The sequence below is a fragment of the Populus trichocarpa genome, chromosome 5, assembly GCF_000002775.5.
Source record: "Populus trichocarpa isolate Nisqually-1 chromosome 5, P.trichocarpa_v4.1, whole genome shotgun sequence".
NCBI classification, from domain to species: Eukaryota; Viridiplantae; Streptophyta; class Magnoliopsida; order Malpighiales; family Salicaceae; genus Populus; species Populus trichocarpa.
In genome coordinates this window covers 24,932,580-24,944,864 of record NC_037289.2, presented here as the reverse complement: position 1 = coordinate 24,944,864, position 12,285 = coordinate 24,932,580, and the positions used below count along the sequence as shown (strand labels likewise).

At 35.5% G+C, this 12,285-nt stretch overlaps 1 protein-coding gene across 10 annotated transcripts; it reads left to right on the top strand.

Moving 5' to 3' along the window:
- Nucleotides 1-623: 623 nt before the first annotated feature.
- Nucleotides 624-9,435, top strand: LOC7458450 (histone-lysine N-methyltransferase ATXR7). 10 transcript variants are annotated; one of them, XM_024600623.2, is made up of 21 exons: nt 627-764; nt 948-1,028; nt 1,291-1,488; nt 1,605-2,145; nt 2,267-2,383; nt 2,479-2,793; nt 2,888-3,205; nt 3,289-3,603; nt 3,734-4,234; nt 4,400-4,841; nt 4,940-5,068; nt 5,154-5,575; nt 5,655-5,777; nt 5,942-6,022; nt 6,591-6,644; nt 6,737-6,888; nt 6,974-7,020; nt 7,110-7,163; nt 7,579-7,726; nt 7,880-8,077; nt 8,221-9,435. In XM_024600623.2, the coding sequence occupies exons 3-17, from the start codon at nt 1,310-1,312 to the stop codon at nt 6,993-6,995; spliced, it is 3,711 nt and encodes a 1,236-aa protein (XP_024456391.1). In that variant the 5' UTR covers nt 627-764; nt 948-1,028; nt 1,291-1,309; the 3' UTR covers nt 6,996-7,020; nt 7,110-7,163; nt 7,579-7,726; nt 7,880-8,077; nt 8,221-9,435. The 10 variants fall into 10 exon arrangements, with proteins under 10 accessions (XP_024456387.1, XP_024456386.1, XP_024456392.1 ...); XM_024600625.2 differs by having other exon boundaries at nt 633-764; nt 969-1,028; XM_024600619.2 differs by having other exon boundaries at nt 624-1,028; nt 7,667-7,726.
- The last annotated feature ends 2,850 nt before the right edge of the window (nt 9,436-12,285 follow it).

Sequence of the window (12,285 nt, the reverse complement as noted above, 5' to 3'; positions counted from 1 at the left end):
GACCTTTGTTCTAAAAAGAAAGTTTTTATTTTTTATTTTTTTACAACATGATATTTTATTTTTAGAATGCTAAATTCCTTTTAATGTATTTTTAGGTGATAAAAAGTATTGTTTTATTTGCCTTCTTAAGAACACCGTTTAGAAATTTCTCTCCAACAAAAACCATCTTTTCATAAAGGAAAATACACAAAGTCGCACATTAAATCAGAAGAAGAAGAAGAAGAAGAAGATCGAGGAGAAGCAAGAATTGTATTTGTTTATTTTTTTTGGAATATTATATTAAATATTGTTAGAACCAATAATATAAAAGAAAATAAAAAGAACTAATTCAATAACCATAGTAAAATAATTCTGAAAGGAAAAAAAAAAAAAAAAAAACAACCACAACAACCTGAAGAGTTGGCCTGGTTGTTAAAAAAATCTGTTTTTTCCCCTTAATTCTTTAAGTTTAAATTTTGAATCAGTATTAAAAAAATTTATAATTTTTTATTTTATTTTCTTAAAAACGCTTGAAAAAAAAAACCTTAGTTTCTATTTACACTTAATGATACCTAAAAAAATATCATAATAAAAGAAAAACACTCTTTTACTTGTGTATATATAAATACGGAGGCTTGAATGAAGCAAAATCTCTGATTATAGCAATAACAAAGATTAAAGAAAAATGTGGGGTGTTGCTATAGTGGGTGCGTGTGAGCGAGAAGATCTTCTTGTCCTCCGGTAGCCCAACCCTAATCGCCTTCAAACAACGGCAGCGCCACCAGGTGAACCTGCCGCCGACTTAACCTTGAATTATATATTTTTTCTCTCGGTCCTCTTTATATTAGGTTAGGAGATGATTTTGTTTTTCATTGAGATCAAAGATTTACGATCGGCTGAGCACATAATTTACTGTTCATGCTCGTTCGCTCCTTCTCCGCGGATAATCTTAACCCTTACTAATTTAGCTGGTGCGTGTGAGCGAGAAGATCCTCTTGTCCTCCGGTAGCCCAACCCTAATCGCCTTCGAACAACAGCAGCGCCACGAGGTAAACCTGTGCCGACTTAACCTTGAGTTATCTACTTTTCTTTCGGTCCTAATTAGATTAGGTTAGGAGATGATTTTTTTTTTCATTGAGATCAAAGATTTGCGATCGGCTGAACAAATAATATACTGTTCATGCACGTTCGCTCCTTCTCTATGGGTAATCTTAACCCTAACTAATTTAATATCACATAGGATCTCTGATCATCCATCTTGTTTTATCAATTTATTATTGTCCAAGCTTATTAGGATCTGTCCTAATCCAGGTGAGGTCTAAGGAGAAACATGGTCTCCTCAACACTCCTCCTCGAGCAAGAAGACGATTTCCCTTTCTCCTCTAGAAAGAGGCTGAAGATTTCAGATTTTCAGCACCAAGAACAACAAGATGCATATATCTCCATTGGCAACTGTGATGACGTCACATTCATGCCGATGAACAACGCAGAAGAATGCTCATTCAATGGGTATTGCGTTACTCTCAATCGTTTTCTTTTTTCAACTTCTTGATTTTTATTTATCTAATTCTCTCCCTGTCTGTCTGTGTCTGCCACTGCTGCTTCATTTATGATGAAATATTTAGTTCAAATTCCCTACCAGAGATGAGTTGCAATTCTAATGGAAACAGTGATGGTATTCCTGAGTTGTCTATTACGGGCAGGTCTTCATACCAGGGAAATAGTTGTTCTGGCTACTTACCACCTGCTTTTGTTAGTGGATGGATGTACCTTAATGAAAATGGACAAATGTGTGGTCCTTATATCCACCAACAACTGTACGAGGGCTTATCTACAGGTTTTCTGCCTGAGGATCTTCCTGTTTATCCCATTGTAAATGGAGCATTGATCAATCCGGTTCCTCTCAAGTACTTTAAGCAGTTTCCTGACCATGTTTCCACTGGTTTTACATATCTTTCTTCTGGTACTTCAGGCACAACTATGCCAACAAATTATTCCACAGATTTGGTGGCATATAGGCAATGCGTTCAGTATGCTACTCCAGTCTCTACTTATCCTGTTGCAGAATCGGTAACTGATTCTTGTGTTCAACACCATACTTATGGCTCCAACCAACCAACCCCCAACCCTGAAGCAGCTGACTATGCTACACCAGTTTCACTTGTGGTACTGTAATTTTTTTTTCCTGGATGGTCGCGGGTTCATACCTCTTTCCTATCTCTTTCCCTCCCTGACCCTTCCAGCTCACTTCCACCTCTGAAATGCTTCTCTACTTTTTTTTTCCCAGTCAGGTGAGGATTCCTGTTGGCTATTCAAGGATGATGAAGGGAGGAGACATGGGCCACATTCTCTTATGCAGCTTTATTCTTGGTATTGGTATGGATATCTTAAGGATTCTTTAATGGTAAGCAGTTGCCTCAAACTTGTTCAACCGTGTTTCTCACCATATAATACATTTTTGCTTGTATTTTAACCATCGCTGTGCATTTCATTTGGCAGATATATCATGCTCAAAATAAGTTTAGACCCCTTCCTTTGCTATCTATTATGAATGCTTGGAGATTGGATAAACCTGAATCTTTCTCCAAGACTGATGCAAACACTGAAACTGGCTCATCTCCGAGCTTCATGTCCGTAATTTCTGAAGAAGTTTCCTGTCAACTGCACTCTGGAATATTGAAAGCTGCTCGTAGAGTTGTATTAGATGAGATAATCAGCAATGTTATTTCAGAGTTTGCTAATACAAAGAGAACAGAGATATATCATAAGCTTGATAATCAGGCTGCCATAAGTTTTTCTGCAAATGGTAGAATGGTAATGCTTAGAAATTCTAGGGATTTTATACGTTCTTGAATTTCTTCATGCCTCTCCATGCCCTACCTCACTAATGTCTTCATATTTTTTTCAGTCTCAATTTGCCAGTGAGATGGATTATTCTATTGCCAAGTGTGAGGCCTCTGTCTGCAATTATAACCCTGATCAGGCATGTGTTGATGAGTTGTCCATGCAGTTACTGAGACGTACAAAATCTGTTGGTAACATCGATGATTTTTGGGGGTCTTATGCGGTTGTTTGTAGATTTCTTTCTGATTATTGCATGGAAGTCCTGTGGAATGCTGTCTTTTATGATACCATAGCAGAGTATACAACTTACTGGAGAAAGAGCAAACTTTGGTTCAGTCATCCATATTTGTGCAAGAAGATTGAAGAATTACCCAGTAAACCAGTATGTTGGGAGTTAATTCAGGTTTTCTTTTTCCTAGTTCCATGTATTTAAAAAATCTGAAACAGTTTTAAATGGTTTTGCAGTATTTTTCTCGTCAAGAATCTCCTGCTAGTAGTGTTGACTGCCCTCCTGGTTTTGAGCTTCTCAAAACTGAATCAGATCGTACTGCACCATCATCTATTGGATCTTCATGTGCCTGTATGGAAGAAAAGCCATGCAAACAGAATATCCTATTGTTCAAAGAGTGTCCAGATGATGACCTGAAATGCTTCTTAGAAAGTGTAGCAAATGAGTTACATAAGTCCACAAAGGTGTCTTTGGCTGAGTATGTTGAAATTCTTGTGGAAGAGGAAATGAATAAATTAGTTAATTTTTCAGAGGAGAAGAGATTAAATGAGGTAACATTAAGGATATTGTGCTCTCTCTCAATTTTTTTCCATCGCGGTTAAAGAAAATAAAGGGAACTTGATTGTGGTTGTCAATTTGCAGCTTTATCTCTATTGTTTATGCCTTTTACTTCTGCTGCAGGAAACTGTTAACTTTTCTATTCCATTCAGCCAGGCAAGTGAGTATGGTTCTATTGAAATGAAATATGAGCGGATGATTGATTCCAACCAAATTTCGGGCAAGATAAATTTTTCTGGTGATTCTCAAAGTTCTCTACAAGCAGAAAAATCATTTTTTCCATTTCAATCTGGGAATGCTATATCCAATGTTCTGGCAATTGCTTTTGAAAGAACACATGCTTCTGTTGACAATGCAATTGATGTTGAAAACATCGATGAGCCACCACCTCCTGGATTCAAAGATAGTGCTATTTTCCCTCCCACTATAAGTAAATTCCAACCTTCAAAATCACTTGAATCGACTTCCAAGAATGGAGCCTATGTTGCCATTGCAATGTGCAAGCAGAAGCTGCATGATGATGTACTTAGTGTTTGGAAATCGTTGTTTGTCAATGATGTTCTTCATCGATTTCCTGGATTATGCTGTACTTCAGAAAAGCATACTGAGCCTGATAGCAATGAGGTAGGGATTTGTTAGTTTTGACTGAAGTTCTTTTATAAGGAAAATAATTCAGATTTACATCTATTGCATTTTTGTTGGTTGCTGTATTTTGATGGCATGCCTTTTGGAATTTTGAAGTGTTTAGATTCTTTGAATTGATGTGTATATCTGTTTTAAAAAATTTAGGAAGGAGTTTTCAAATTCACAGAAGGGTCAAGGAAATTTCACAGTCCAGACTCTTCAGTGTTGTCATTGGTTTCAAGTAAATACACATATCACCGGAAGAAAAAGTTGGCAGGAAAGAAGTTGGGTTCATCTTCTCATTCTACTACTACAGATGCTGGGTTGCAGAAACGGCCCGTGGAGAAGTCAAGAAAGCAAAACTTTCTTAGAAATGTCTCTGAGAATGTAGTAGTTCAACCTGTAGGGACTCCTAAGAAGAAGGAAAGAATCAAGGGCCAGGCTGAATCATCTGTTAATGGTAGGCCTTCAAAAGCCACTTTCGCTGAATTACCTGTTAATGCCAGGTCTTCAAAAGCCACTGTTAGAAGCACTGTAAAAAGGGTTCAATCATTGCCCAAAAATGCTGGTCATCGGAAAGTAATGAAGATTGCACAAGCAGTTAATGGTATGATTCTTTCTTAAAACTTCTTGTTTCTTTGTAGATGAAAAGCCTTAAAAATCATGAAGTCATATAATTTAAACCGTTAATGATTTATTATTCAGATGATAAAGTTGCCGAAGAAGCCATAAAAACCTCAAGAGAGAGGGCTGGGAAAGTTTTTGATTGCAATGGCTGTGATGTTGAAATTGAAAATGCAGAGACTACTGAATGTTCTAAGAAGACTCTAAACAGTAAGAAATGCTATGATTACGTTGTGTTGTGCATAAAACATTTTTCTTTATCTCCTTGTTATTGATTGTTTCATCTTGTGCATAGCAAATAAGGTGTCAAAGTTGAAAAGGAAAAGCACAGTAGATGGTGGATCTGTATCACATCCTATGAAGTTTCTAAAAGTAGAAAACAGTGCTATCAAGCAAGCAGCAAGTAGACAGGTTTCAGTTCGGAAGACAAAGTCCAGTAAATCCAGGACATTAAATCCCTGCCCTATATCTGATGGTTGTGCTCGGTCTTCAATTAATGGTTGGGAATGGCATGCATGGTCAATTAATGCTAGTCCTGCTGAAAGAGCTCGTGTTAGGGGAGTGCCACACGTTCATGCCAAGTATTCATTTCCCGAGGCATACACATCTCAGTTGTCAAATGGCAAGGCCCTTTCTGCAAGGACAAACAGGGTGAAGCTTCGCAATCTTGTTGCTGCTGCAGAAGGTGCTGAGCTTTTGAAAGCAACACAGTTGAAGGTAATTGAAAAATGAAGCTCATCTATGAACTGCTAATATTATGCTTTTTCAAATTATAATTATTTCATGTTTCATTTAGGCAAGAAAAAAGCATTTACGTTTCCAGCGAAGCAAAATACATGACTGGGGTCTTGTTGCTCTTGAGCCAATTGAGGCTGAGGACTTTGTAATTGAATATGTTGGTGAACTGATTCGTCCACAAGTAAGTTTGACTTATTTTAAATAATGGTTGCAGTGTGTTAACATAATTTAATTGTAATTCCTAAACTTTCCCCCCATTCCTTTGAGCTTTTAATTATTCATTTTCTTTTGCTATTTTCTCTCAATTTCATTGATGGCCTTTCATTGTCTTTCTACTTTCCACAGATATCTGATATACGTGAACGTCTTTATGAGAAGATGGGAATTGGCAGCAGTTATCTTTTTAGACTTGATGATGGTTATGTGGTAAGTAGATCAAATATTATGTCATGTTTATGATTTTGCTACCAAATTTCAATTTTGTGATTTTTAAGGCTATTTTTTAGCAAGAGGTGCCCTCTTTCCCAATCAATTTATGTGACCATATGTTGAGTTAATGACCTATTCATGTGGACCAAGTCTATAATGTACCCCAGATCTCTGGTATACTGAACCCCAGGATTTTCATATAGCTTTGTTTTCTTCCCCAGCAATGTTCATATTAATGGACTGCCTAATGGGGCTTCTGGTTAAGGTTTGTTGGCGGGTGGCATCAACTGTTGATTACAAAATCTAAAAACCTAATTGGAGATGGATGATCTTTTTAAGACGTGTTTTCATGTTATTTTATTGTTGCAAAACTGTGCTTCAATTTATTTCTGGCATGTGGTCCCTCTAGTGAATACTACTGTTGTATGCAAACCACAAAGTTTATATTGGGATTGGAGGGCAACTATGACCTGCTGTTATCACCATTGAATTTTCTTCTTTGATGCTTGTTATGAACTATGAGGGCAAATAAGTTATTTTTGTATGCCCTTCCTAAATTGTATAGGTTGATGCCACAAAGCGTGGTGGGATTGCAAGATTTATAAACCATTCTTGCGAGGTAGGTACATAAATTATTTTGCAGATGATTTCATTTACTAAAATTGTTGTTATTTATCAATTCTTATGATATGAATTGACTGTCATATGTAGCCCAACTGCTACACCAAGGTTATAAGCGTTGAAGGTCAGAAAAAAATTTTCATCTATGCAAAACGCCATATAGCTGCTGGTGAAGAAATTACTTACAATTACAAATTTCCTCTGGAGGATAAAAAGATACCTTGCAACTGTGGTTCTAGGAAGTAAGATGTGACTATAACTTTGTTATCTTGTTTGTGTGTTCTTCAAGTTTGATCTTACATTTAATTCAACATCTTTTTTGTTCAGGTGCCGGGGATCATTGAATTAGGAATTATCCTGAGATGCCAATTATTGTAAGCGTAGTTTTCATTATTGTTCGTTATGAGACATGAATTTTGTTCATTGCCTTCTGATGTCATATGATCTATGTATTATTTTGTAGGCCGTATTTTAGAGTTTGGTCTCACTTTGCATGGTTGACAGAATCAGTATATAGGTATGTTATCTTATTGATTTATCTTCAATGCATGTGTATAGTTTACTCAATTAAATTTGTTCAGTTTAGCTGCTGCTTCTTTTTTCTCTTTCACCTCCTACTGCATCTGATTAAGATCTACTGTAGGATACAGCTGATGTGGCTATTATTTTTTTTCTTTTTTTTGTAACCACATGACAGATAATTGCCCCATGGATGATCACATGGTGTAAAATTAAAAATAGGACATAAATGCAAATTTTATATTATTTGAAACGTAGGGGACAAATAATGGATTTGCAGTAATTTAAAACTGGAATGATTTCTTAGTTTACAATTTTTTTTCCTTTCAAAACTGGAATGGGGAAATTGTATCTAGCTATTTCATTTCATGTTTTAGCAACTGAGAATTTAGCAATTCAGTTTTTTGTTGTAGTTTGATGCTTTTGGAAGAGCCGGGATTGTTTTCTTGAGATTTGAAACCCTTCACAAACTGTTGCTTGAAAGATTTCTTTGGTGTTCAGATGAGATGAATCGGGGTGCAGACTAGCAGCAGAGAACATTAGCATGGTTTATCTTCCATTGTATGTTTTTAATTGCTGATCACTTTGTGTATGAGTAATTTATAGTACTCCTATTATCGACCACTTTACAATTTTTTATTGGCATCCTTTTCTGGTTAATGAACTAATTCTGAGATCAATAATAACTTGGAATGTTACATGTGATACCTGCAGTTTGTCTTGCGTGAGTTTAGCTTATAGATGTGAGGTTGATAACTGAAAATTCGGAAAGCAAATGTGAAAACAAGAAAATATGTTGGCATTAAGGCACGATGGCATATCCCCTGGTTCCAAAGTGCTATTTGAGGATGAAGTCTGGACTTGAGGACAAGCAACTGGGTATGGCTGACGGCTAAAGGAAAAAATAAAATGGTATCAAGGCATCTTGAGTTCAGTCGCTTTTATATCGTCAATTGACACCAAGAATCGGTTAATTTTGCCTCTTGGTTTATCTATTGAGAGGATGATGCTTTTTGTGCATTTCAATCATTGATTGAATTATTGTGTTGTTTCAGGCTGTGAATCGTAGGTATTGATAAAAGCTGGATGGTGTGATTGTGGAGATCTTTCTATGTTGAATTCCCCTCCCTACTAGTCGAAGATGAATTAGTGACCTGTGCATTCTTGTAGATCTCTCTGCTGCAGATGAGTTTCTCCTCTTAGAAACACCAAATCAATATATTGTTTCCGTACTTTACATTTCTGGAGTATCAATTTGTTGTACAGACATGCATTATTTTTTTTTATTAATTCAATACAAGTGAAAATATAATATAGATGATGAATCTTGTGAATAAATTTAATTTTTTCTTCTATTGGTAACGTTAGTAGGTGATCACTGCTTCAACATGTTTTTTTGTTGCAAAATTAAATTAGAGAAACAGAAGAGTTTTTGGAGCATGTGGTGCTTACGCCCTTTGAACCAAATATTGACTACAGGAGGGGCCTGGTCATGAATGGACTAGCTGTCAGTTGGTAAAATTTTTTTCAAGGGCATGGTTCTCAGCTTTTTTTCTGTCATTCCAATACTCATGAGTAGCCATTTTGAGGGCTGACATGAATCCTGCTGCATGACGGAACCAATTTTAAGTTTCGCTTTGCCATTTACTGAATCCTATCGGTCTTTGTGCCTTGACTAGCGAAGTTGTGAGATAAAAACTGACGCCACCCTAGCAGTCTAGCTTTTAGATTATAATTTCTAAATATTTCAAGTCACCGTCATGATGAGAGTTCCATAATTTTACCAGGTAAATGGAACATCTAGGGTTGAAAGACGCTGAAACCAAGGGAAAAATTGTTTAGGATTTATTGGTCACAATTTGAAGATGTGGTTAAAAGTGGCGATGCACCAAAAAGAGATCAAATGGGAATGTTGATGACCAATGTCCCACGCTATTTTGGTTGTTTAATATTGAAATTTGAGCCTTTGGTACATGATAGTTTCATGCAACAGCTTTTCTTTGGTGTTGGGTAAGTGTTTGATTGTTCATCTTTTTCCTTACATTTCTTTTTGGCTGCAGGAGTGCATCTGGTAGAGATTCACTGTAGCTGCTGGGTTGGGGCGGAGGTTTCCTTGTGCCCCCTGGTATGTGTCTGCTTCTCCTCTCCTATGTATAAAAGCTAACGCCAGTGGCCACTACTATGTTGGTTTGTGCAGTTATGGAAGTTACCAACCAATGGCAATTGCTAATTTGAAAACAATTTATAAAATCATGGTCAAACTTCATGCATATACATACTTCTCTTATAATTAATTAGTGCAAGTGTCGAGAGCCGGGGTTCTTTAATTAATTTTTAAACCTAATTTAACTCAATCAAATCTCAAATCCAAACCAAGTTAGGCTTGACTAAAAGTTTTTTTTTTAGGCAGACATTAGTTGATGGGTTTTTTTTTTATGACACTTTGTAACCAAATCATACGAGGAATTCAATTGATAACCATTACAAAGTTTGAAATAAAATACTAAACCATGGAATTTAATTTAATTATATTTTTTGTGATACATTTAGAAATGAATTAAATTAGTAATCTTGATCATTTTGCCTTTAATTCAGAAATAAATTTTTTTGTTAAAAAAAACATTTTTTTTACAAGCATCTTATATTTATTTTAATGATATAAAATATAGATATTTTAAAGAAGATATAAATGGATCTATTTGATATTAATTTTTTTTTTATTATATATATATTTGTTAAAAAAAGTTCAATCAAATTAATCTTTTCATTGAAATGTTGAGAAAAAAAATTCCAGAAATATTTCAAAAAACATTTTACTCAAATCAAGTTTAAATAGATAAATATCAAATCAACACAAATCACATTACTAAATAGACAAGTTAATGACGAAGAATTATAATTTTTAGTTCTAATAATTCAAAGATCACCGGATAAAATAAGTTTTTGACAATTGTATAAATAAGTTTGTGAAAATTATATAAATGTTAGTTTTAATGTTCATGCTTAACTTTAACTCCTTAATAAAATACTATCAACCCATCTTTTTAACTAAATTTTCAATGAAAAATATTCCAATAAAATCAGAATGATCTATAAGCCACACAACCGCATCTTTATTGAATACTCTCATTGTATGTTTCTTTGTTGCACATTTATGTTACCTTCTAAAAATAACCGATGCACCAGTGCACCAGTGAATTTGGTTTGCTCTGTCGAGGTATTTTAGGAATTTTCTTGGTATTGTTTACAATATGATCTCTTGCTAAGTTTTTTAGAATCCTAGTCACTCTGTAAACATGAAGAGATGATGGGGTTAGAACTTGGAAGAAGAGAAGGAAAGAGATGGTGGGGGATTTTGTAAAAAAAAAAATATGGTTTTTTGTTGTTAATGGTATTTTTTTAATATTGTTTTTATTGTCAATTCCAAAGAGAAATAATGTAGCAAACCCGCTTATTTGCTTTTACATATATTTTTAAAATTGAATTCTATTCGGAATTCAAATCCATACCCTAAAACAAAAATTCCAAATACAAAAATTGATTTAACACTTGAATTCAATCCCGGTTCACAATTAATAATTAGGTGATCTAGAGTAGTTAGCGGAACAGGAGAATTGTATCACCACGACAGATGAAATTGGCCGCTATTGTGACGAAGTTGAGGGGCTAATGTGGCTTCTTTTATTATGAGACATTTTTTAAAGCTCTGAACATTTGACTTTCTTGCAGCACAAAATAAGGTGACCAAGTGGTTCGAACACATTGGGGAAGCCCAATATACATGGTTTTTATTTTCGTGTTGTATTGGTGTAATGCTAATAATGAATGCTAGCAGATATTGGCAACGAGGACACTCCTTTTCTAGGTCGCCACATGGTGTCCATTGCTAGGATTAGTTCCAATGCGAGATCAAAAGGAGTACATAGGTTCGAACCTCCATGGCAATGCTCTGGATTTGAGAAAAGGAGAGGATTTAAAATACATTAGTCTGTTCCATCATCTAGAGTTCGGTGTTCCTCGCACAATGTTTGCTGCCCATTTTAATAGCACAAGAGTAACTCCGCCTGTGTTGTTTCATGGTTTGTCATTGCACATCACAGCCGGTCCCAAGCCCGGACAAAGGAGGAGGGTGTGGTTAATAGATTATGAACCTTGCAACAAAAACATATGCATGCTTTTCACTAGTCTTAAAACTTGAATCATGGTTCAATTGGATTTTAAAAGATGATGTGTTAAAACTTCAAATGACTTGGCAAATGAACAAATTTGTTAGGAACAATGTCAGGAAAACTAACAATTTTAATAAATCATCGTTAGAAGTTAGTGTTTCTCGGCTTTATTCATAATATGAATTAAGATAACATGGTTTTGATATTACAAGTTGGATCAAAATACCTAAAAATGCTTTATGGGTTTTTTTTTAACTGTTCTTCCGGTGGCCTGAGAGAGAGAATCGGAAGGGTTGAATTAATGTCCCTTTATTGGAGTTGGGGACTTGAGAAGACTGGAAGGGTTCAACTTTTGTGTGATTAGGGGTTTGTTTCGTAGCCTGGGAAGATCGTAGCGTTGTGCAAGTGATTGCCACGGTGATGATAGCAGTGCAAATCTGGTCTCTTATAACTATTTTTATTTTTTTTAAGCAAATATGGTTTTTAGGTTGAGATGTCCTACCCTTTGTTGTAATTCACGTTGTAGTGGGAATATCGAGAAGCTTGTGCTATTGCTGAGGCCACAATCCACAATATAAGAGAAGGAATAACTATAGAACAAGCCAACGATTGTTAAAGCAGAAACCTTTTTGTGGCCCACAAATCTACTGATAATAAAGGAATGTTGTGAGTTGAGAGAGAAGAAACAATTGGGGTGATATATATAATCTGCATGTTTCTGTGTTTTTAGACCCATACTTTGCAAGTTTTTGACACAGGTAAGTAGTGCTGATTGGTTTTTTTTTTTTTTTTTTTTTTAAGGAATGCATAAGTGAAGATGGTGTTCGGTTTTGGTTTCAGATGAGAATCGTAAGCAAATGCAATGCCAAATTGCCAAGGTAGAAAGGGGCAAGTCTGGGCCAAAATGGAAAAGAGAGTGGGGCTGGGCCTGGGGGAGGTCAAAAGCAAAAC

Coding starts and splice junctions, on each gene's coding strand:
- LOC7458450 (XM_052453055.1), top strand. CDS start 1,310: ATGGTCTCCTCAACACTCCTCCTCGAGCAAGAAGACGATTTCCCTTTC. Junction 2,794..2,887: donor TTTCTGCAAATGGTAGAATG/GTAATGCTTAGA, acceptor TATTTTTTTCAG/TCTCAATTTGCCAGTGAGAT. Junction 3,206..3,288: donor AAGAATTACCCAGTAAACCA/GTATGTTGGGAG, acceptor ATGGTTTTGCAG/TATTTTTCTCGTCAAGAATC.